General features: G+C 32.9%; 2 protein-coding genes across 2 annotated transcripts in view; one reads left to right on the top strand and one right to left on the bottom strand.

The window, feature by feature from the left end:
* Window positions 1–335: 335 nt before the first annotated feature.
* On the bottom strand, window positions 336–23397 carry LOC139524573 (putative leucine-rich repeat-containing protein DDB_G0290503). The gene is made up of 6 exons (XM_071319428.1): window positions 23299–23397; window positions 14942–15235; window positions 7376–8499; window positions 5612–5766; window positions 1777–2095; window positions 336–801 (listed from the first exon to the last, which is right to left on the bottom strand). Exons 2-6 carry the CDS (start codon window positions 15220–15222, stop codon window positions 608–610), a joined length of 2073 nt encoding a protein of 690 aa, XP_071175529.1. The 5' UTR covers window positions 15223–15235; window positions 23299–23397; the 3' UTR covers window positions 336–607.
* Window positions 23398–23589: 192 nt separating this feature from the next.
* LOC139524578 (histone H4 transcription factor-like) overlaps window positions 23590–25898 on the top strand; it is a 61457-nt gene continuing 59148 nt past the window's right edge. The window contains exon 1 of the mRNA XM_071319437.1: window positions 23590–23803. The gene's annotated coding sequence lies outside the window, so the exon portion shown is untranslated. The remainder of the gene's footprint in view (window positions 23804–25898) is intronic.

A 25898-nucleotide genomic window follows, 5' to 3' on the forward strand; every position in this document is an offset into this window, starting at 1 on the left:
ACACAACTCGCAACAAATAGGCCACGCACATACAACTTTTTGCCATAAGAGAAATAGGTTTAACAACTTGTGAGAATTAGATATCGCTTGATATCAACTCTCGTTATTTAATTTCAATAATAATAAACTCGCCATAGGCTCGTTTATTATTATTGAAATTAAATAACTCGAGTTGATATCAATCGATATCTAATTCTCACTCGTTATGAAACCTATAAATATCATATTTACAATGGAAGTTGTACATTATTAGTATTCACGCATCAACTGAAATTAAAACTCACTACATCAAAATACTGCATGACGTTAGAAAAACCCAACAAAAATTCATGGTAAGAGTTTGTTATCTGATGATCCCTCACCGTTTAAATAAAGTAAAAGTAAAAGAAAAAAAAACAACATCCAGTTGCCTAAAATATTAAGGATAAGAAAATGAAGTGTCAACACATGTCAATGATAATTTAACAAAGAATAAAGTCTCATGATATTGCACGGACAATATATTCTTTTTGTGAAATGTTAAATGTTTTATATACACTGATATACACTCATATACACTGAAACATCTCTGGTTGTTTTCCAATCTCTGAAAGACATGATAATTGTCTTATGATATTGAACGGACAATAGATTCTTTTTGTGTGTTGTTAAATGTTTCATATACACTGAAACATCTCTGGTTGCTTTCCAGTCCCCTTAAGACCTGATGACTTGTAAAAGCGGACAATTCCTGGTTATACAAATTACCCGGAACTAACTGATTTGATCCTCTGTCCCTCACATATGTCACAAATACATCAGCTGTAACATAAATATTAGATAAGTTTTTGATGCATAAAACTTACTGTTAAACATATAAAACAAGAATGTGTCCATAGTACACGGATGCCCCACTCGCACTACCATTTTCTATGTTTAGTGGACCGTGATATTGGGGGTAAAACTCTAATTTAGAATTTAAATTAGGAAGATCATATCATAGGGGACCATAGGGGAAGTTAACCTGAAGCGGGACAGACGGACGAACGGACGCACAGACCAGAAAACATAATGCCCCTCTACTATCGTAGGTGGGGCATAAAAAAACTTTCTAATCAAAATAACTCAGGAAGTTAATCGTCTTAGTCAACAATAAAATGAGAACTGACCTCACATCAATGTTGTGTTGCACAGTGGAGGCGCCAAAACACAATATGATGTCTGCGGCAGCGACTGTTATTATGTATGGCAAGAGGTCACCTAAGAATGAGCTAAACGGTATTGTAATGATTCTTTGTCATGTACGTGCACAGAGTTTAACTCTTTATGTATCAAAACAATTTACTAAGACGACGGTCCATTAAAAAGTGCAACAAATGATTACAGGACTGATTAATGTGATCTGTATTATCGATGACGTGGGAAGGCATCTTGGTGTAGCATTATAGCTTCGATTGCTGGAAATAATGGGTTCGGATCCAGCCAGGATCCAACCTAGACATTAAAGGATTCAGCGAAAAAAATAGTGGGCTCGAAATAAATTGGCGTGGTAGGGTGGCATGTTTTCCTGCGAGCTGTATAACAATATGGCAGCTGTTATCAATAATTCGTTCCTATATATGTTGGCGTTTGTTTTTGTAGCTGTTCAGTGTTTCTTGTGTTTCGTTGTTTTCCTCTTACACTTGATGTGTTTTGTTTTTTGACAAAGATTAGTCTCAGTTAAATTGATTTATAACTATCGAACAGCGGTATACTACTATTGCCTGTATGTACAATTGTTTTATGTAAAAGACTTACCACCAAGTTTCTGAGCAGCTTGTACAGTCACAAGCTTCTTATCGCCTAAGTCCTGTCCAGGATTCTCTAAGATCACATTGCGCTCATTGAAGTCGACAAATACAAAGATGTATCTTGCACCTGGAATATTTAGGATATCTTCATGTCTCCTGACCAGATGCTGAATGATTTCTATGTTTCCTCCTCTATTCTTTGTTGCTAGAGCCGACTTTACCAATTGTTTGTGCAAATTCATAGTTTCAGAGTAAAAACTCAATACACATACTTTGTTATCAAAGACCGGAACTCTTTGGATCCTATCCAGTATACTAGGAGCCCTCTAAAATAGTAGCGAAAAACTCCATTCAAACAGTTTAAATATGTTAATACTATTAAGTAAAAGAGGAACGAAAGATACCAGAGGGACAGTCAAACTCATAAATTGAAAATAAACTGACAACGCCATGACTGAAACTAAAAAGACAAACTGAAGACACAACATTGAAAACTAAACACTAAGCAACACAAACCCCACCAAAAACTTGGGGTGAAATCAGGTGCTCCGGAAGGGTAAGTTTATCCTGCTCCAAGTGAGTACACATGCTAGATAAGACACAATGCCGTTATGAGTTTTCTTATTTTCATTTTGTAAATGAAAATAAATCTGAAATTTGATCCTGCTTTCATAGGGAATCGTTTCGTTCACTCAAAAACACATTCGTACCATACACGTTCACAACTTGGGTCCGTTAAACTCTGGGTTTTTTTGGTGATTAAAAGATTGATTATCAATAATGTTTTATATAAGATTATTTTTAATTGGTATTCTCAAAGCTTATTTGATATTAGTGTAATGTGTTTGGTGTAAAGTAAAATACTAAAGTTAGCGTGTAGGAGAAAAAACAATGAGGAATGTTCATGAAAAAATGAAAATTAACAGTTTGTTACTAATTTGATAGTCGTTTAAAAAATTAATCAGTTAAAAAAAACTTTAAAAAGGGTGCAAACGTGTGAAGTGCGACGCGACCCCCTGCAAAGGCGAAAGAGAAGGTGAATCAACCAATTCGTTTCAATTTGCTAAATCAATTCTTTCCAACAGTGTTAAACCATTTGGACTATTAAAACAACCTTATTACTTTTAAATCTACTGTATATACATGTATGTGTACATGGAAAACATTCGTAAATATAAATCGAAATGCAGACATCTTATACGTTCAGGTATTTCACATTCAATTTTTTATGGTAATATGTTTTACAAAGCACAAGAATGTCGGCAACAGACTTATTTGAAACAAGGGATATAGTTACGATACTGTTGTCAGGCTATAAAAGATGGCATATTTGGCTTTATATTGATTCACTTATATGGCCAATTTTTGGCATGATACAGGTTATTTTCTTCTTATATATTTTATGATGGTAGGATATTAAACTCCTGACAGGAGAGATTGTGCTTGGTATTTATATGATGAAGACATATTTTTTCAATCAGTTGAATTGAGATCAGGAGCTGGCATGTCAGTAACGTTTAGTAGTCCTTTTTTGATTTATGTATCATTGTCATTTTGTTTAGTTTCTTTTGTTACCTCATCTGACAGCACACTCAGTCTTCTTTTAAATAGAATTGGCTAGATGTATTGAGGTAGGTTTGAGATCTAAAAAAAACCATATTAACTACGCCGCATTTTTGCGCCTGTTCCAAGTCAAGAGTCGCTGGCCTTATTTGTCTCGTGTGATTTTTAGATTTAGTTTCTTTTATATATTTCGGAGATGAGTATGACGTCCATTATCAATGAACACATTTGTGTTTAGGGGCCAGCTGCAGAAAGACTCAGGGTGTGAGATTTTCTCGTTGTCTTGAATACACATAGGCTGTTTTCCGCTCTTTGATCGGGTTGTTGTATCTTTGACAAATCCCCCATTTCCAATCCGAAATCTTATATAAAATAAATATGAGTAATAATTAAACATGTATTTCTTTTGTTAATACTGTATATGATAGCATCTATCTTAGCAAATATTTCTTTACACTATTAATTAGTCCAGTCAACCTAGGAAAATGTAATTGCAACAGAATATTTTTAAGTTTTAATCTTTAGCATTATAACCCAATTATACATAGAAAAAGTCAAACAAAATAATTTGAGGAAATTAAAAAATCACGATTTTAAATTTCCTATGGAGATTTGCATTGAAATGGGAGATATAAACTCTACAAAAAAGGCAGAAATATCAATAAAAATTGATTAAAAATTATAACTTTACTACTTCTATTCAGCAGAAAGTTTTGATTCTTGATATTTTGGCCGTATTAGAGTATTACAAAAGGATATAAATGTGTTCTCATATATCTTTTATCAAACTTGAACCTAAATTTCGTAATTCAGTAATTGACCATTTATTTAATTTTTCAACATGTCAAGGTAAAGAATCTCAAATTAAATAAAAATAATCAAACGTATATTCTTCTGTTTGTGGTTTAAAGTTTCTTTAAACAAATATAATTTACAGATATAAAAAATACCAAATTTTCACAATATTTTTTTAAATAGTCACTCAGCCATAAATTTGCAGCTCTGTAATGAAAAATGCACCCAAAAAAAGAGTACTCATAACACTTTGGTTTTATTCATTTCATGTGCAGAAGATGATATATCAAAGTCAAATACGAACGTATATCCCCATTAAAGCATCAGTCTTTATTTGAATTTTAAGAAACTGACTCATTTTTTCCCCTTTCCAATGTAAATTTCCATGCATTTATCAAAAGAATGAATTAATGTTGCGCCTACCATTAAACAATAAAATGAATTAGTAAAGCACGCATGAATTAAAATAATATATATGAAATTGTGTTGTTGCATGTTCATATATACACGCGTTCGTATATATTTAGTAACTTCATAAATTCTCATTGCTTCTTAAAATATTTAAAGACATTCTTATATTTTACCAAGATGAAATGATTTGTCTTCTTTCTATTTACAGAGGGAAATGATAACATTAAATTGAAGTTTTATCTGTTTTTCAACTTATTTTTATTATCATTATATACAATAACGTTTTCCTGTGAAATCATAATTGATACCGCCCGCGTTAAACTGAGACAAACATTAAAAAGTTTTAAGTTTTTACAGGGGATGTAATATTTTGTCACTAGATTTTCCACTGTAGTTTATAAATCTCGTCTATATCCGCTTTACCATTAATTAATTTTCAAAGAATGTAGTAGTTTATAGCATATATCTGTTCATGTTTATTAACCCATAGAAACACTACTTCTTATTTATATTGTATAATTATATTTTTTGCGCTTTTTTTAAATTTTAAATAAAGGCAACAGTAGTATACCGCTGTTCAAAACTCATAAATCCATGGACGAAAAACAAAATCGGGGTAACAAACTAAAACTGAGGGAAACGCATTAAATATAAGAGGAGAACCACGACCCAACATTAAAATGTAACACACACAGAAACGGACTAAGCATTAGACAAAATCATATGAGAATAACAAATATAACATCAAAACCAAATACATGAACTGGGGATAGATAAGTTAGATAAAATAATATAAAACATTGTTTAAACTAAACACTAATACTGAATGCTATATTTTGTCGGTATTTAAATGTGGCATTGCACAAGGTTTGATTTTCTAAAGTGCAGGAAATTTATTTCCCCTGAATCCATAGGAGGTGTGCATATAGGCATCTTTTTCTGGGAAATCGTGATCTATTTATTAGCCGATAAAACAAAAAGCACTCAAATAACAGTTCTGTTCTTTTGATTAATTTCATGCTGAACATTAATTATTTTTGTTTTTTGGCTTTTTAATTTTGTAACAAAATTACCTGTGACAAAAAGGGTGGAGTCGAATGCGATTCTATTCTCTCATGCTCTCTAAATTGCGTTCCGCCATTATCATAGCGATAATATGTCATATAAAAAAGCGCACCAATCAACATAAATGCCAAAGCTACACATACATTGATGGGTTGGAACAGTCCTACAATGAAACGTTTCTTAAATTAGAAGTATTTGATAGTATTTTATGTTTTTCTGATGCCAATATAAAATAAACTTTACTTATTGGATTCAATTAATATTCTTATTCCTATATGTGTCTTGAAAAAGTTAAGTCAATTGAGTAAACCTTGCGAAATAAGTGCATGAATAAGTCAAATTGAATTTTACGATGAGAGGGAACGTTTTCTAACTCACTTTTAGAATGTTTTGTCAAACGTAAAAGTAACTCTTTAATTACTGTAACATTTCAACTTCATCGTAGCCAGTGCCTACTGAAAATATGTTTTTATGATTATTTAATAAAAATAAATATAAATATTTTGATAAAAAAAAAGACTGTGGAGTCTTATAATTTATAATTCATTTATATTATCAAATTTCAACTGTTTTCTTATATCCTTGTTTTTCTGACGGAAAATTGTTATACAAATATTGATATAATATATAACAATAAACTAGAGTATATTTATAACAAATGATAATATCACTACAATTTAATTTATAATACGGTGAAGTTGAATTCCCTGTCATTTATTCACATCTACACATGAAATTGTCACATGAAAAACTATATCTATATACCTTAACCTAACTTTCAAGTATAGAAATGTGATTTTTATTTTGAGTCAAGTGCTTGTGACCATCCACTCAAATTTGTGGTAATCCGATGTTCAGTACTTCAGTACTTTGAATACTTTTGAAAGTTTATTTTTAACTATTACGGATTTTGTCTATGTATAACAGCTTTAGATATAGAGGACACAACTTAAACTTTACCTCTTTGTTCTAGTTTGGGCCGTTTCGGTATTGAGGCGAGGTTGTTGGACACATTTTCAAAACTATTTACCAAAATAATGATTGATGTTAAGTGGAATATTAAAACAAGTATGCTTAGGGCCATTTCGGTATTGAGGCGAGGTTGTTGGGCACATTTTCAAAACTATTTACCAAAATAATGATTGATGTTAAGTGGAATATTAAAACAAGTATGCTTAGGGCCATTTCGGTATTGAGGCGAGGTTGTTGGACACATTTTCAAAACTATTTACCAAAATAATGATTGATGTTAAGTGGAATATTAAAACAAGTATGCTTAACATCTTTTTTACAATGATAGTTTTAAAGTTTGATATCCTATATTGAAAAGTAAATCAAGTCAAGTTTTAAAAAAAATGATTGCTTAATTTTGCAATTAAGATTATAACGTATCATATAAGGAATCGTATTCCAGATACAATCTAAACAATAACGGTTTACAAATTGCATATAAATATTGTTTAGATTAATCCCGAATTTAAGTCCAACTACAAACATCCTAAATCGTGAATGCTTACTGCAAAACAAAAAATATTATATTTAAATTATGTTAAATATTTCACAGCCGAATCGATTTAAAACGTGGAGACACGGATGCAGGCCTCATTTGTATTGTTCAGAGACCTGACTCTGTAATCTTATCATTGATTTTATTTGCAGATTATCAAATTTTAAGATATAAAAGCATCTGTGACGATTCATGCCAACTTCATAATACCCATTTATATTTACTTATTAAAAAAGTTGCATAGTTGCTAAAAAAAACTACATACCCGTATTTTGTGATTGCAGATTCCTAACTTGGATATCAAGTTCCCTGACTTTGGGACCCGTGTATTCTTCAAATAATTTCATTTTATTAACATCTTTGCTGAGGGAATCCACATTACTTTTAAAATGTCCAAGCTTCCCGTTGTAATCGTCTACTTTGGTAACCATGCTTCCTATTTTAACTTCTGTTTTGGAAATGTCAGTATTTAATTCACTTGTCTTCTCTAAAATTTTACCTTTCGATGTTTCTAAATCTTCTGATAATTTCGTCAATCTATGTGTTAAGTTGTCGTCAGTCTTTGATATGTGTTGTTTGAGCTTTGTTATATCTTCATTAGACAGCTTTACTTGCTCTTCAATATTTGTCTGTTGTTCCACAGCAGAAGAAACTGCATTACTTACACTTTCTGATGATTCCTTCAAATCTTTTAATCTCGACTCAGTATTATTTACTTCCATTTCTAAATCACGAAGTTGAACTTTATTATCCTCAAGGCTCCTTTGCATTAGAGGTAAAAGCTGATAACTGCTCCTAATCAAGGTAGCAGATTTGTTCATATTTTCTAAAGTAGGCAAATGTTTATTAATTTCATTAATTACTGTATGTACTTCAGAGACAGATGTGTTGACATATTCAGCTTTATCACTTGCTTTGTTTAGCAAAACATTAAGACTTGTTTGATTTTGAAATGCTATTTCAAGTTTTTTCTTAATATCGGTCGTTTCATTGTTCATTGAGTCGATAGTTTTTGAGAAGTTTGAAATATCATTATCTGCCCTGGCAAGGGTTTTAGTAATTTCAATAAATGTTTGCTGCTGTTGTGGTAAATCGACTTCCAGTTTACTACTGATCCCCTCTGTTAACTTTATTCTCATTTCTACGTTTTTCAAGGTATCGTTTGTTGTAGTCATCTTACTTTGCAAAATAACGACATGTGTATCAATATGTACTAATCGTTCCTCTAGTTTCAATAAATCGACATCTAAAATTGGCACTTTTTCGGAAAGTGTCTTCACTTTTTTCAAATATTCTTCATATTTCATCAACACTGCAAATTTATTTTCGATCTCGTATTGAGCTCGAATTATGTATACTGCCACAGCCATTGTAAACACTACAGCAGGTCTGAAAAGTGGATTGGTAAAATATATCGCAAACAATTCTTATATTTCAAAACCATTTAAAAGTCCCTTTGTAAACTCAAGTTAAGGCAAACGATCAAACAGCAGTGTAATATTATTTTTCTTGAGACAACTATTTAATTTGAATTTTCAATTTGGGATTGCAAAATACTATCCATGTGCGTGTGTGGATTGTTATTTTGATACCTACTATAAACATGCAGAAAAAATAAAACCGAATATACATTGCAAGCACAACTACAAGAACTAAAATATGAACAGAATTTAATGAGAAAAATTAAAACAAAGATTTGTTCATATTAAGTGAGCACATATCGACATATAATTATACGAAACAAATTACACAAACAGCTGCTTTGTGTTGTCTCGTACTTGTAATAATCAAGGTGCTCTGTGTTTAAGACTTCACTCAATATGACTCTATATATGTCACTATGCAGTTGCTTTGGGTTTTGCAAAGTATTTACAGGTGTTTTCTATGAAAAACTCATTAATTTAAAATATATTTATACCTTAAACATTTGATACATTTAAAGTTTAAATAAAGGCAAAACTAGTATATCGCTGTTTAAAAGGAAAATCAAGTCGTTAATATTCACAGAAATAAATACATATTGTCTGCACGCATATTATCACAACAAATTCAGTTAAAATGCTGTTCTTACATTCTACATATGGTTAATTGATGACGAAAATTGATAAGTATTGTTTGTGAAAGCCTTATGAAGCATTTGTCCTTTTTATCAAATGGATATCATATATTGCACAGTTGCGGCAAATATATAATAATATATCACACCTTTATGCGATTGCTTGTGCGACCAGTAACAGTGGTATCATTAATGGCATATCCACTGATATGTCATCCCTAAGCAACGTTGGTACAATGTTAAAATAATGATGACTGGTATAGTTGCAGTGTACAGTATATCGTATGAGAGAAGTTTTCACAATAGAACAAAATACGAGGCTACGTCAGTTTAATGCTTTTCAAGTTTAAATAATTCAAAATGCAAAAGAAGTATTTAGATTTAGTCATAATTCGATTAAGCAAACCAAATCCAGGTAACAAGTCATATTTTGACTATTGTATTTATTGTGTCTGTTTATTTAACGCATCAATGTAAAAATATCGGAAATTGATGAGACTGTCATTAAAGTGAGAGAGTTAGCGCTATAGAAACAGGTTAAATCCACCATTTTCTACATTTGAAAATGCCTGTACCAAGTCAGGAATATGACAGTTTTTGTCCATTCGTTTTTGATGCGTTTTGTTATTTGATTTTGCCATGTGATTATGGACTTTCCCAATTGATCTTCCTCTAAGTTCAGTATTTTTGTGATTTTACTTTTTTTTTTCATATTCAAATAAATAAATAAATAGTCTTCACACACGTATTATCCCAACAAATTCAGTTAAAATACTGTTTTACGAAAAACTAAGGATTTTCTTATCCCAGGCATAGATTACCTTAGCCGTATTTGGCACAACTTTTTGGAATTTTGGATCCTCAATGCTCTTCAACTTTGTATTTGTTTGGCTTTATAAATATTTTGATATGAGCGTCACTGATGAGTCTTATGTAGACGAAACGCGCGTCTGGCGTACTAAATTATAATCCTGGTACCTTTGATAACTATTTACACCACTGGGTCGATGCCACTGTTGGTGGACGTTTCGTCCCCGAGGGTATCACCAGCCCAGTAGTCAACACTTCGGTGTTGACATGAATATCAATAATGTGGTCATTTTAATAAATTTCCTGTTACAAAACTTTGAATTTTACGAAAAACTAAGGATTTTTTTATCCCAGGCATAGATCACCTTAGCCGTATTTGGCACAACTTTTTGGAATTTTGGACCCTCAATGCTCTTCAACTTTGTACTTGTTTGGCTTTATAAATATTTTGATATGAGCGTCACTGATGAGTCTTATGTAGACGAAACGCGCGTCTGGCATACTAAATTATAATCCTGGTACCTTTGATAACTATTTACACCACCGGGTCGATGCCACTGCTGGTGGACGTTTCGTCCCCGAGGGTATCACCAGCCCAGTAGTCAACACTTCGGTGTTGACATGAATATCAATAATGTGGTCATTTTAATAAATTTCCTGTTACAAAACTTTGAATTTTACGAAAAACTAAGGATTTTCTTATCCCAGGCATAGATTACATTAGCCGTATTTGGCACAACTTTTTGGAATTTTGGATCCTCAATGCTCTTCAACTTTGTACTTGTTTGGCTTTATAAATATTTTGATATGAGCGTCACTGATGAGTCTTATGTAGACGAAACGCGCGTCTGGCGTACTAAATTATAATTCTGGTACCTTTGATAACTATTTATATTTTACATAAAAATTATGGCAAATTGATGACAAAAATGGATAATATATTATCTGTGAAAGCCTTGTGTAGCAGTTGTTCTAGTTATCCAAAGATACCATATATTGCACAGTTCTGGCAATTACACAATAATATATAAAAACTGCAATTTACGCGATTGTATTTGCGACAAGTAACAGTGTTCCATTTGTGACAAAACAACTTTACTGGTATGCCATCACTAAGCAACGTTGGTACAATGTAAAAATAATGATGTCGGATATAATTGAGTGTACAATATATCGTATGAGACAATTTCTCAACATAGAACAAAATACGATGATGTATATAAACACTACAAGTAACCGTGTTGACTTCAACAATGACCAAAACCCTCAAATATCTGGTTAACATTCGTTGTTTATCGCATGTCGACCCTTTGGCTAAAATAGCTGTGTTTTAACAAAAAAATCAAAAACTGGATGTTGCAGTGGACTTTTTTTTAGTTTCTACAACAGGTGCCAAAAGCCCTAAATTTGAAAACTTCCCAACAGGTAATAATTGAAATGAACTGTTTTGCTCGACATGGACAAAAACGTAACAAACACTCTTGTAACATACACACTTTTGACAATATTATTTAAAACAAATCAATAGGGATTTCCTTCCCCTTGTGTGCTACCATTTAACGGTATCTAAGTTTGGTTCCAGTATATGTTTAGTCCTGGACATATGATCGATAAACGCATTTTATATTTGTTTACAGAGACTATCACCTTTAAATATTGACCTCTGAATCCATAACAATCTTCCTAGTAACATAATACGCGAACCAAACAATTCTTATAGCTCTGTACCTACACGATTGGCAATTTTGATTTAAAAAAAACGTGTCACATCACAACTTATTCATGATCAGAAAACAAAAATGGACGCCAAAATGGAGAAATATGCCTTGCGTAATCTAGCCAGAAGATATATATTCTGTAAGACAGTTTTCACTATTCACGATCATATATTTAGGAACAAATATGGGTCTGCACAGTGTACAATATATCGTGTGATTGGTATTTACAAAGTGGTATGAAATAAGATTTGTTTTTGCTATATTTATGTTTGTTCTTTTTCAACTTCATATGTTTTGGCCATCATTACTTCGTTTGATCCAAAATGCCTAATCTCGCGATCACTGATGAAAATAGCATAGGAAGATGTTACTAAATTGGAAAAACCTTTAATAGTAGCAAAACAACACACTTGACCGTTTTGTATTAGTGGAAAGATCTTCAACTCAAAACCAATGTCTATTTGTTATGATAAGTAAACGTTTCTTATCTTAACCATGTTCGAGTTATACACAAGAAGAAATATTGGCTTCTGTATTCCTGTAATAACTCTGTTAATTGACAGGTTCTTGGATACATACAATTCCCACCAACGAACATGTTTGTCTTCCGTTGTGGTAAGGTTGTTGTTTGTATTCAAATATATAAATGAAAGAATTTCGAAGTTTCGATATTTGATTGGTTTTTTTTAACAATTTTTTAAAGAATATTTGGATTAACTCAGTAGGTATATAACAATGAATTTTAAATTATCAATGACGGTATCCTATAAACAATAACAAAGGTCTAGTGATAACCGACACTAAAAAATGTCATTGAATCAAAATGAAGCCTAAGCATACTTTCTACTTGAACAGTTTAAACAAGGAATATTCTAGTGTTGACATTTGAAAACCAGATGCTCTGCAGGGCGTAGCTTTATACGACCGCAGAGGTTGAACCCTGAACGGTTGGGGCAAGTATGGACACAACATTCAAGCTGGATTCAGCTCAAAATTTGGATTGTGATTAAATAGTTGACACAGCATAGGTTTCTGACACAGAATGAATGTGTTCTAATGAACTTAAAATTTTTGTTTTCTCTTAGAGCAATTCACTATGCTGTTGAATATTAATCCTCTCAAAAAAATGTTTGAAGAAATTTTCTTTTTTATTTATGAAATTTCAAATGAGAAAAATTGAACCCAATTTTTTTAATCACATCCCCCTTTCCCTTATTCCAAAACTAATCTCAATTAAAATTTCTAATGGAGTTTGCAACAATAACTACTCATTTAAATACATCATAAAATATTAAGATGTAAAAAAACTGCTTGTTATCACTGAATGGTAAAGATTATTTTAATTTATCAGTTGGTAGTAAAAAGTGAATATACATTGTATATTGTATATAACAAAGATTTAAGTTGATTCTGGACAAAGAAAGATAACTCCAATTAAAAAAAAATATTGCTATTGCACAATATTTTGCAATTAGATATTTCTTGCTTACTATTCTGGACAAAGAAAGATAACTCTAAGTAAAAAAAAATTTGCTATTTCACAATATTGTGCAATTAGATATTTCTTGCCATTGCGCAATACTGTGCAATTGAAAAGACTTGCTATTGCACAATACTTAATATAATAATTTTAGATCCTGATTTGGACCAACTTGAAAACTGGGCCCATAATAAAAAATCTAAGTACATTTTTGGATTCAGCATATCAAAGAACCCCAAGATTTCAATTTTTGTTAAAATCAGACTAAGTTTAATTTTGGACCCTTTGGACTTTAGTGTAGACCAATTTGAAAACAGGACCAAAAATGAAGAATCTACATACACAGTTAGATTTGGTATATCAAAGAACCCCATTTATTCAATTTTTGATGAAATCAAACAAAGTTTAATTTTGGACCCCGATTTGGACCAACTTGAAAACTGGGCCAATAATCAAGAATCTAAGTATATTTTTAGATTCAGCATATCAAAGAACCTAACTGATTCATTTTTTGTCAAAATCAAACTAAGTTTAATTTTGGACCCTTTGGACCTTAATGTAGACCAATTTGAAAACTGGACCAAAAGTTAAGAATCTACATACACAGTCATGACAGTTAGATTCGGCATATCAAAGAATCCCAATTATTCAATTTTGATGAAATCAAACAAAGTTTAATTTTGGACCCTTTGGGCCCCTTATTCTGTTGGGACCAAAACTCCCAAAATCAATACCAACCTTCCTTTTATGGTCATAAACCTTGTGTTTAAATTTCATAGATTTCTATTTACTTATACTAACGTTATGGTTGGTAAACCAAGAAAAATGCTTATTTGGGTCCCTTTTTGGCCCCTAATTCCTAAACTGTTGGGACCTAAACTCCCAAAAGCAATACCAACCTTCCTTTTGTAGTCATTAACATTGTGTTTAAATTTCATTGATTTCTATTCACTTAAACTAAAGTTATTGTGCGAAAACCAAGAAAATGCTTATTTGGGCCCTTTTTGGCCCCTAATTCCTAAAATGTTGGGACCAAAACTCCCAAAATCAATCCCAACCTTCCTTTTGTGGTCATAAACCTTGTGTTAAAATTTCATAGATTTCCATTCACTTTTACTAAAGTTAGAGTGCGAAAACTAAAAGTATTCGGACGACGACGACGACGCAGACGACGACGCCAACGTGATAGCAATATACGACGAAATTTTTTTCAAATTTTGCGGTCGTATTAAACGGATTACAAGAATGTAAGATAATTAAATTAAGATTTAGAATATTGATATAGTTCCCAATGAACGAGAACACATATTATGACGTCTTTGTATAGGTTAATTTGCGTTTTGAGATTAAGAAGAATTGGTGGTACACATTTATAATTATTCGCTAACTATTTAATTTTTACTTTAAAACAAATTAATTAAGTTTTATTCTGGAACCGAAAATAATAGTCCCATGTTTATCGTACATCAGTAGCAATGCGATTTCATAAATCATCTGAGATTTAAAACAACATTCTTACTTTCAACCTGATAAAGGGTTTACATTAACATAACACATGACAATCTAGCTAACGAAACTGCTATTTCAGTGAAAGAACAGAACACTAACTACAAGTATATCTTACTGTATCGTGATAACAAAGTTTGGAAATAGTGTAATCTAAATAGTGATGTAGAGTTTCAAGAAATAATACACTTAAATATAATAACTGAATTAAGCTCGTCAAATTTTATCTAAATAAATAACATTTCTACAAATTAAACTTACATGGACAATTTAAAGGTAAATACGTCTGATGCTCGGCCCAAACTCTGTTCTTTTCGATCTTTTGATGACGTCTGTAAAACAGTTGGACTGTTTTCTTCATTATCAGAGAACTCATGATTTGGGTCTGGGTCGTTTGTTGAAGAATATATTGGTGTATTGCGCTGATTAGGTTCTGTGTCGTTTGTTGAAGAAGAAATTGTTTTATTGCGCTGATTTGTTTCTGGGTCCTTTATTGTAGGATGTTTAGTTTTACCTTTTCTTTCTTCTTTCGGGGATGCCATTTTGTCAGATTTGCTGCAAAAAGTATATAATTACAAAAAATATAACATTTGACCATATAAACTAGTATAGCGGGGTCCTATAAAACAAACTCACAAGTTTTTTTTTTTATCAAGTCATTTTAACAAATTGAATACTGCAGCAACTTTTATTCAAAAGTTGAATGCTTTTTTGTAGTTTTATTTTTGTGTCAAAGCGTTGACAGAAGCGCATTAGATTTGAAACTTTTAACGCTTTTAAATATCTTTACTTCTCAAAACGAAACCTTAAATTCTTAAGATTACGTTTGTATTTTATAAATTTCAGACAACGAGTTAATTCAAGCCATATGGTTTTTTTTCTGTGCATTGTTTAAACGTTTTTACTAAAAAAAAAAAAACATATTAAAGCTAATTACTATCAAATTTCCATGTGGAGGAGGGAGATGGCTTTGTCGGCGAATCCCTGAGCGACAAGTCCTACTTGAAATATCGACAGTATGTTATTCATATTTAGAGATTTCTTGGATGTTGGACGTTGATTTTCCCTAACTGCTACTTATATCTGGTTGGCTTTAATGTTGGCTTGAGTTTTCTGGAGAATGTCTTATCAACACATAGATTGTTTATGTGCACATAGATGACATGATTTTTAGTTTGCTATGCCATGCCTCATAGTGATTGTAGGTATGTGCCATTTCTTGTTGTTGTGGTTCAATTGCTGTTGGTTGTTTTCTTCTATCCAGTACTTGTTTGCAAATGTTTCGAAAGCCGTCGTGTAGATGATTATCTCTTCTACGTCTTCAAGTGAAATAAACCACATCATGTCTAATCTTTGCTATTCAAAGTTTATCTTTCAATCGTTTATACTTCTCAAGATTACATAGCCATAAACACGAAAAAAGATTAAAAATGTCTTTTAAGGCTGGGTTATGACTCTGAAACGATTCAACTGCAGATTTCGGCTTACTAACGTTAATTGTTTATATAATTTTGCTGTAATGGTGTGTTCACGTTTCTCAAAATTTTGATAAATTTACCTTATGCAAGGTAAAATGTCTCTCCTTATAAAACATACCCTCCTTTTACAGTCCAAATCAAAATTTCTCGCCATTCATCTCCAGCTGTTGTCTGCTTTATATGCTATTGTAGATTAGTTACTAATTATCTCTCTTCTTGAGATATGCATTCAATATACTAGTATGGCAATATGCATGGAGCAATAAATCACTCTTATAAACATGCATATAGATTGTAATAAGTGTACGTGGCAAGTAAATGATTAAAAGGTCAACATGCTGAGTTATTTTAATTGTTAAAAAAACGAAACGAAAGAGCACACGTATATAAAGGAAGTTAAAGTTTAATTCATTTTATTAACGGCAGTTTAGCATGTAAACACAAATTGTAGTTTATTAAAGATAATATATAAATATAACAGGACAGTCGAAGTTTGCACACATTACATTGAATCTGAGTACCCATATTGAATACGAACAAACAAAAAGGGAGGTGGTAGGCACTGTCAACAACTCGAACCGTACTGATCAAAAGATTAACTATGGCGTACACGAAGGTATTCTAAGGAACCACCAATGAACCGTTTCGCTCCAATAATTAACAGAAGTCAAGAACAGTGGTGTTAAACACCCAATCTAGTTACCATTTATAAAACAAAACACCATAGTGCCACTGACTTTTCAGTTACAAATACTGATCTAAAATATCATAATCAATCAGCTCATCAAAATCAATTTGTATGGATACAACCAATCCATCTACAATTAATTTGTTCGACACAGGACTCAACAGCAAAGCGGTGTTTGAATTTAAACACATTTCAAATAAGAATAAAATTGCATACAAGATATAGAAAATAGCAGAACTTTAGACAAAATGATCCTGAATATCAATTGATTATTAATAAAATGGAAACTAGAAAACTGATGAAAAAAAAAGAAGAAAACAAACGTTAACATACAGTATACAAAGAGACATAATTATAACTCAAAATTCGCAGAATAAAAAGCTATTTGACTTAGAAGAAAGAGAAACCAAAGAAATAACAAAAACCTCTATCTATAATCTCCATGTATTACTATATAAAGATAGAACATATGGAAATGAGGAAGTGATTAATGGTTGTCACGAACATTTAAAAACCCTAGCTACATTTGTAAACTTATCCATAATTCTTCATACGACTTTAAACACCAAAACATATGTGGTGTAGATTACCTAGCAATACCATACTTACGCAGTCAAGTTTTAAACAGAATAAAAGCAAGATCAGAATTTGTTGAAGCATTAAAATTAAAATTAAAATATTAATACAGAAAACTCAGAAGTTAGTTTTGATCTATCAATTGAACATATAGCATACATGCAGGAGAAAACTTCACGTATTATCTGCTATCCTTTGTGAATATCATCATACGTAGTATTAATACCTGAAATATTTATTATGATGTATCGCTCACAAAGGAAGAAAAAAAGACTCCAAGAACTAACGAGGAATTGTTGTGCTATCCATGTTATGTGAAATCATTTAACACATCCCCAGAATAGACTTTTTACAAATTCTTTTGCGAAAACAATCACCACTACAAGGAGGATTTACCCACAAAGGATGACTGGGGAAGAGAAATATGGTCACTTGGTCTTCTTCCGATCGGCAGTAAAACGCTTTCCAAAGTGGGGTGTCAGTTTGGCAGTGCTCAACGTCTGGTCAGAATTGGGACGTTAAAACCGATGCCTCGTGTAAAGAGAGTACCATGCTCTTAACACGTTAAGAACCCTGTCAACAACTCTTTGTGGTGTCTGTACCAGTTCATTATATACACTTCAAGTGGCAGTCAAAATTTCCCTTGTCATCCTCCCGGGAGCACTATATTATTACAAGAACTACTCATTGTATTTATTGTTAAATTGTTCTCGTCCTGAACATGCATGAAATATTTGCCAGTGGACGTTAAGCAACCAACAATCAATCAATCAATCAAAGAGAATTTACACCTAAAACTTTCCCTTCAAATGCAGAAATTATATTTACAGAGAATATAGACGTACTAGTTATAGTCCTTTATATATAGCATTGCTCGATGCAAAATCAGAATTTGATGTTGTCAAGGCTGTAAAAAAAGGCTAGACTAAAATCAACTATTAGAATGTTTCACGCTTGAGTGACATCATAATACCAAGTCATTATCCATATAATTTACAAATTTTGGTAAACCATGCCTTACAATACAGGTAAATAAACCATTAAACTCTACAACCAAAGAAAAGTGTCATCACTCAAGCAAAGATCTAAACAAACAAAAACAAAAAAAAGACAACCACAACTGGACGTTTAATCTTGTAAACAAAGAAATGCTAAATGTAGACAAATCAATACATTAAGAAAAAATTCTGTCAAGAACTAAATCATATACACACCATAAAGAAAACGAATTCACAAAAGCACGTAGAAATTCTTGAAAGCACGTAGAAATTCTCATTAGCATGAAGTTTACTATAGCAGCAGCCGGGTTTTTATGGGAATTACGATCTTGATCAAGTAATATATATATCAATATATATATCCTTCTTCGGTAATAGCACGATGTAAAATGAATCATGTCAATACATTCAAATTGAGACACTATCAAAATCTTGAACGTTTATACAATTTAAGCGGACACCACAGACGCAGGTACAATTTTAAAACTTCCAAACACGGCGCAAAGATTACAAAGATATGCCAAATAAAAATAGTTATTTGCGATGTGAACTGGCACAACTCTAAATTTCCAAAGGTTGTGACAGTTTAGATGTGATAACTGCATAGAGGGCAGTCCTCAAACAAACAAAATCAAAAATGCCCTAACCGATCCAAGTTGATATAACATTTTAAATTTGACAACGGTACTAGGGCAATTGCAACAGAAACTACATATTTAAGCCTCCCAAACGAATAGCAGTTTAACAATGATTAGAAAAATAAGTTTTATCTAATAAGGTAAAATAATTGAACGTGGCTACGTCCTTATACATCCATCCCAAATGAATGGAGCCCTGTAATTTAAACTGGTAATTTAAAAAAATCTTCAAACTGTAAAGCCAGTACGGAAGCCGGAGTTACTGGAAACAAGTGATTACAGGAAAATGAGTGACTCATTCTATGTTCAGTGTCGATGTGGCATGCAGTATGTTGGCGAGACAGAGCAGCCATTCAACTAACGCATGAATGGTCATCGAAGTGACTACACTTGCAAGCCCTACCTACCCATAAGTCGTCATTTGAGATCACATGGGCACGCCCAAGCTGATCTCAAAAACTTACCACCACAATCATAGACCACAACGAGGGTTGGTCGGAGGTCGACAGAGTCGCTCGGGAAAGATTTTGGATAAGAAAGTTAAGGACAGTTTCCCCAGAGGGCATAAATGAAAAAAGGAAGATTCAACTAAGAAATTCCTATACAAATATGAATTCTGTAATATCATTCAATTTTTTACAGTTTTCTAGTTTCCATTTTATTAATAATCAATTGATATTCAGGGTCATTTCGTCTATCTGCTATTTTCCGTTTCTTGTATGCAATTTTATTCTTATTTGAAATGTGTTCAAATTCAAACAAAAAAAACCGTTAGAACACGCCCCTATTGACTGCAGTGTGATAAATATAGATTCCACAACTGCAACAAGTGTATTACGATATTTCAACACTCGAGGCAGTTTAATTATAATACTCCCAACGTCCAAAGTTGAACTTTTATGTAAATGTGGTACATGAAATCATACTAGACTCACTTGAAAGACAGCTACTATGTCAAAATAGAGATCCAGAACAAAAATGTGAATTGATATCTAGAAAATTGTGATATAAACAATTGCACACGTTATAAGAGCTAGAAGCACTGATTTGCACAATTAAACAATCAAAAATAAAATAAATAGCATGAATATAGATTACCTCGACCAGTTTCTTCAGTTGAAAATTTTGATAAATAAAGATTAAGATACCATATATGCAGAAATGTAAATGTACAAGTTGTATGATATTCAGGATGATGGAGAATTTTTAATTTACAGTCTTTTATTCTGAATAAGAGCTTGTCCTGAAGGACATGAAAATATTCAGTGGTATTATAAGGTTAATATCTCAATGAAATTAAGTTTTGAAAGTTCTATGGTATTCCATTATAAATGAACGTATATCAGATGCATACCAGCATGGGTTCTTTAAAGTTTTCATGGTTTCATACCGATGGCTACAGTGCTGAAGGTACGTAACAAGGTTGCCTTCTGACTCGGGACGCTGGATATTTCAGTTCATCACAAAGGTTTTTTTCACCCACCACACTTCTCTGATACCGACCGAGGCGGGAGTTTAAACTTGAATGATTACATTGCGGGCCTCGGTTGGTCAAAGTCCCCAAGCCTACTTTGACCTGGAGATCAATCTTCAGATATCTCTGCGGTTTGTCTGTTCCCGTCGAGTGTCCCGGTAGTTCTTTTTGAGTTTTTAGGCATCATCCAACGATAATAATAGGCTTCTCGGTGTCCTAGCACTCCCTTTGTGTTTAGATAGACTCAAAATTGAAAAAACTGATAAATAAGAAAAACAAATTTTATAAAAAGAAAAAACATGATAGCAAACATACTAAAAAATTTAAACAAATTAAAACACAATTACAGAAAGAGATGAGAAATGCCTATTGGAATTATATCGAAAACATGATTTTTGACATTGAAATACAAGAGCCTGAAAATTCGAGATTTAACAAACAACCTTAAAAACTCTTTTCATACATAAAAGGCCAAAACAATGAAAACACTGGTATTGCACCTCTTAGGAGTGAAGGTCTACTTCATACAGATCCCTTGAAAAAAGCTAACATATTAAATGAACAATTTAAATCAGCTTTTACATCTGAGACCAATACAGTTATCCCTGACAAAGGTCCATCAACACATCCAATAATGGACGACAAAGACATCAACAGAGAAGGCATCTATAAATTAATTAAAAATATAAACCCAAAAAAGGCAACAGGACCTGATAACATCACTGGAATAGTGCTTAAAGAAAACATCAACACATGCACAGACATACTCACTCTAATTTTTACAAAATCAATGCAAACAGGAAAAGTACCTCACGATTGGAACCACGCAAATGTAACACCTGTTTTCAAAAAAGGAGACAAACATCATCCTGGTAACTATCGTCCAATTTCACTTACATGTATTTCATGCAAATTACTAGAGCACATAATTGCAAGCAACATTATGAAACACCTTGAATCTAACAACATACTTTATGACTTGCAACACGGCTTCAGGGCAAATAGATCATGCGAATCCCAAATAATATCACTAATTCACCAACTATGTTCAAATAACGACAAAAATATACAAACCGATCTTATCATCATGGATTTCGCAAAAGCCTTTGACAAAGTTCCACACAACCGTTTACTATATAAACTTAAATTTTTCGGTGTATCAGATCAAGCCGCAAACTGGATAAAATCTTTCCTTTCAAACCGTACACAAACAGTTATGCTAGAAAACCATTCCTCTGATAACTTACCAGTTACATCAGGTGTTCCTCAGGGCACTGTATTAGGTCCAATACTATTTTTGATATATATCAATGACTTACCTGACTACTTACATCATAGTCAAATCTGGCTCTTTGCTGACGATAGCATCATTTACCGACAAATAAAATCACCATCAGATTGCCTTAAACTCCAGGAAGACCTAGAAGGAGCAATCAAATGGAAACAAGACTGGCTAATGCAGTTTCACCCTGATAAATGCAACATACTTAGAGTGACCACAAAGAAAACACCTATCCATTTTTATTACAACATGCACGGTCACATTATTGAGTCAGTTGAAAATGCAAAATATTTAGGTATAACTATTTCATCAAATTTAAAATGGAACAAACACATTCAGAACATGACATCTAAAGCAAATAAGACCCTTGGATTCATCAGAAGAAACTTAAAAATAAACTCAGTAACCATCAAAGACCGAGCATACCAAGCCCTTATTAGACCAAAACTTGAATACTGCTGCACTGTCTGGGACCCCTACACAACAGAGAACATTAACTCCATAGAAAAAGTTCAAAGACGTGCAGCGAGATATGTATGCTCAAACTACAAATATACTGAAAGTGTAACAAACATGATTAACACACTCCACTGGCCAACATTACAAGAAAGGAGACTCAAAAGCAGATTAAATATGTTCCATAGAATAACAAACAACAAAATTGCCATACCACATACTGACATATTAATTAAAAGCCAATCAAACACCAGGTCTAGCCACGAACAAACATACCGACAAATTCGATGCAGCAAAGACAGTTACAAATTTTCATTTTTCTGCCAAACTATAAAAGACTGGAACAAATTACCAGAACCAATAGCCTGCAGCACCACTACTGAGTGCTTCAAGGAGAAACTCACTAGAGAGATGCTCCTTGACACTTACAAACACCTACATGTATAATATGTATCTTGTTTTTATCTTATACCAAAAATTAAAAATAAAAATTGAAAAATATTACTTACATATACATTTGTATCATAAAAATTGAAAAATTATTTAGAAACCAAAAATATATATTTTTAATCATTAACAATATTATCAAACCAGACATGCGCCGGAAAGTAATCATCAACCAGTTGATGTTTTTCTGTATATAAAGAAGAAGAAGATGAAGAAGAAGATGCATGGGGGTTGTCATTTTAAATCTGGAGACTGATCGTTTTAACACGTTAGTAACACAGCTACGTTAATCTCCGAATAACGGAGCAATCTACCAGTTCATAAATACATACATAATACGAAATAAAAACATAATCACCTAATAAATTATTTCGAAGGGGAGAGATGTGGACAACAAACAGACAAACTGCTACAACATTGCAGATATTGGTGACCGTCATATGATACTAGCAACTTGGACGTAAATCTTAGATGTTTAAGCTAACTTCGACTTAATCAAAATGTCAGTTATTCAGTGATAAAATCTGAAAGAAAAATAGATGCAGAAATATAATATCGCACATAGTTACATTAATTCATACCTGTTGACTTGTCGGCTAGGTGTGACGTACGCTAACGACGATAGTGAAAGTAGAATAATCGGAAATCCCAAATACTTTTAAATAGCAATTATGTATAAATTATGTTCAATAGATCCGGGATCAGACCGCTGGTCTTTAGAAACATGTTACATTTTCAAAAAAGCTTGTTTATATGTATGCTCTTCTGACATCTATGACTTTGTCCGATTAATACTATATATATATTCTAAAATATCATGGTCAATGTAGTCCCGCCATTGCTTGATTGTTGTTACCGCCACTTTCGATTTTGATTTTGGATTTTCCTTTTTGAATTTTCCTCGGAGTTTAGTATTTTTGTGTTTTTACTTTTTTTTCAGCACTATTAGCTGTTTCGTGGCAGTCACTTTTTATTGATGAAGGAAGCCCAAATGCCAGGAAAGAAACACCGACCTTCGGCACGAAATATTTACATTCCTTGTAAATTCAGATTTCTTGCCACAATATCCTTGATATGGGAGTATATGTTAGTATCCTAAATTTCTCAGGGTTTTGTCATATTGTAAATTAATTGTATTCATCTTTCAGAATTCATTTTCTTGTTTGTTTCACAGAAATGATAATGGTTTCCGGTCAGGGAGAGTTAAACGAAACCAAGTAATTTATATACCCACAAATCACCAAAGACACAGAAATTAACAACTATAGGTCATACACCGTATGACCTTCAACAATGCACAATTAAGGCCCATACCGCATAGATTAGTCAGCTATAGAAGGTACCGAAATGACAAATATAAAACAAATCAAACAAGAAAACTACCGGCCTAATTTATGCAGAAAATAATTCACGAAAAACAAATATATAACACAGCAACAAACAACAACATTTGATATTACAGGCTCCTGACATTAGACAGGCACATACAGAATGGGGCGGGGATACACTAGTTTGTTGGTACTAGTTACCCCTCCCCCTCCCTTACCAGAGGCAGTAGTGTAGTAGAACAACACTTAGAACAAACTATAAAAATCAGTTTAAAAAGCTTAGGCAGCACTGAACCATTTGATTTTCGGGGGGGGGGGGGGGGGGGGGGGGGGGGGCTATGGGGTTTTTTTCTGGACAATCTATTTTTTTCGCAACAAGTCGAAAACATTTTTTTTCTTTCAATTTTAGCATTACATATAGTGGCAGCTGAGGGGGAAACAAACAATTTTTTTTTTCTCAGAATCAAAAACAAATTATTTTTTTCTCCGAAAACTGGAAACAAACTTTTTTTCCAAAAAAAACATAGCCCCCCCCCCAGAAAATCAAATGGTTGCTGCCTTAACTCATCAGATGTATACAAATAGAAATGCATCTAAAAACACTAGACGCCCACGAGTACGTATACACGTATGATACGGTGCTTTTTGTCCGCAATTCGCTTTTTGTCCGCTTTTGCTTTTTGTCCGATAATTTTGCTTTTTGTCCGAAACTTTTGCTTTTTGTCCGTTGCTTTTTGTCCGTTTTGCCTTTTGTCCGATTATTTTGCTTTTTGTCCGAAACTTTTGCTTTTTGTCCGTTGCTTTTTGTCCGTTTTGCCTTTTGTCCGATTATTTTGCTTTTTGTCCGAAACTTTTGCTTTTTGTCCGTTGCTTTTTGTCCGTTTTGCTTTTTGTCCGATAATTTTGCTTTATGTCCGATATAAAATGTGTATATTTTTGGCAGGTTTCATTTTGAACTTCAAAATACCATGTCCTTTTAGGAGTTAAATACAGACCATACTCACATTATAAATGATTTGTACATGAAATTTCATGTCTTTTACAATATATCGCATTACCTCTAAAATGGCTCAAAGCACTAATATCCTAGACCCGTAGGTGTTGGTCAACAGAGGGCAAGGGGAATACTCTTGTATATCCCTTAGTCTAAAAAACAACTATTGAAAGCTGGCTAAACTAAGACATACTCCAGGTAGGCCATTATACCAGAAGAAGAGGTAGTCAAACCCTTATAAATGGCTTATAGCACTTATGTCCTGGATCTACACGAGTTTATCAGCAACGAATTAAAAGGGACATGAGTTTCGCCGGTATATCACGAAGTAAAAATAAACCTCATTATTGCCAGCTATTCAAACTAAGAGATTCTCCACGTTGGCCATTATACCAGAGGTATAGGTAGGCAGTGCCTCTTAAATGGTCCATGGGCCATGGCACTTATGTCCTCGACCCGTACGAGTTGGTCAGAAGAGGGTAAGGGGAATACTCTAGTATATCACACAGTCCACCAAAAATAGTGACGGCTGCCCAAACTAAGACATTTTTAGGTGCGCCCTTATACTAGATGTTGGAGTAGTCATTCTCTTAAAAATGGCTCATAGCACTTATTCTATAGACCCGAACGAGTTTGTCAACAATGAGTTAAAAGGGGGATGAATTAGCCCGGTATATAACGAAGTTGAAATAAACTGTTGCCCGCTGGCTAAACTAAGAAATTATCCACGCGGGCCATAATATAAGAGGTCGAGGAAGGGATTGTCTCTATAAAATGACCATGAGCACGTATGACCTAGACCCGTACGAGTTAGTCAGCAAAGTGTAAGGTTGGTACCCTAGTATATAATAAGTCGAAC

Source organism: Mytilus edulis, chromosome 5 (assembly GCF_963676685.1).
Source record: "Mytilus edulis chromosome 5, xbMytEdul2.2, whole genome shotgun sequence".
Classification (NCBI taxonomy): domain Eukaryota; kingdom Metazoa; phylum Mollusca; class Bivalvia; order Mytilida; family Mytilidae; genus Mytilus; species Mytilus edulis.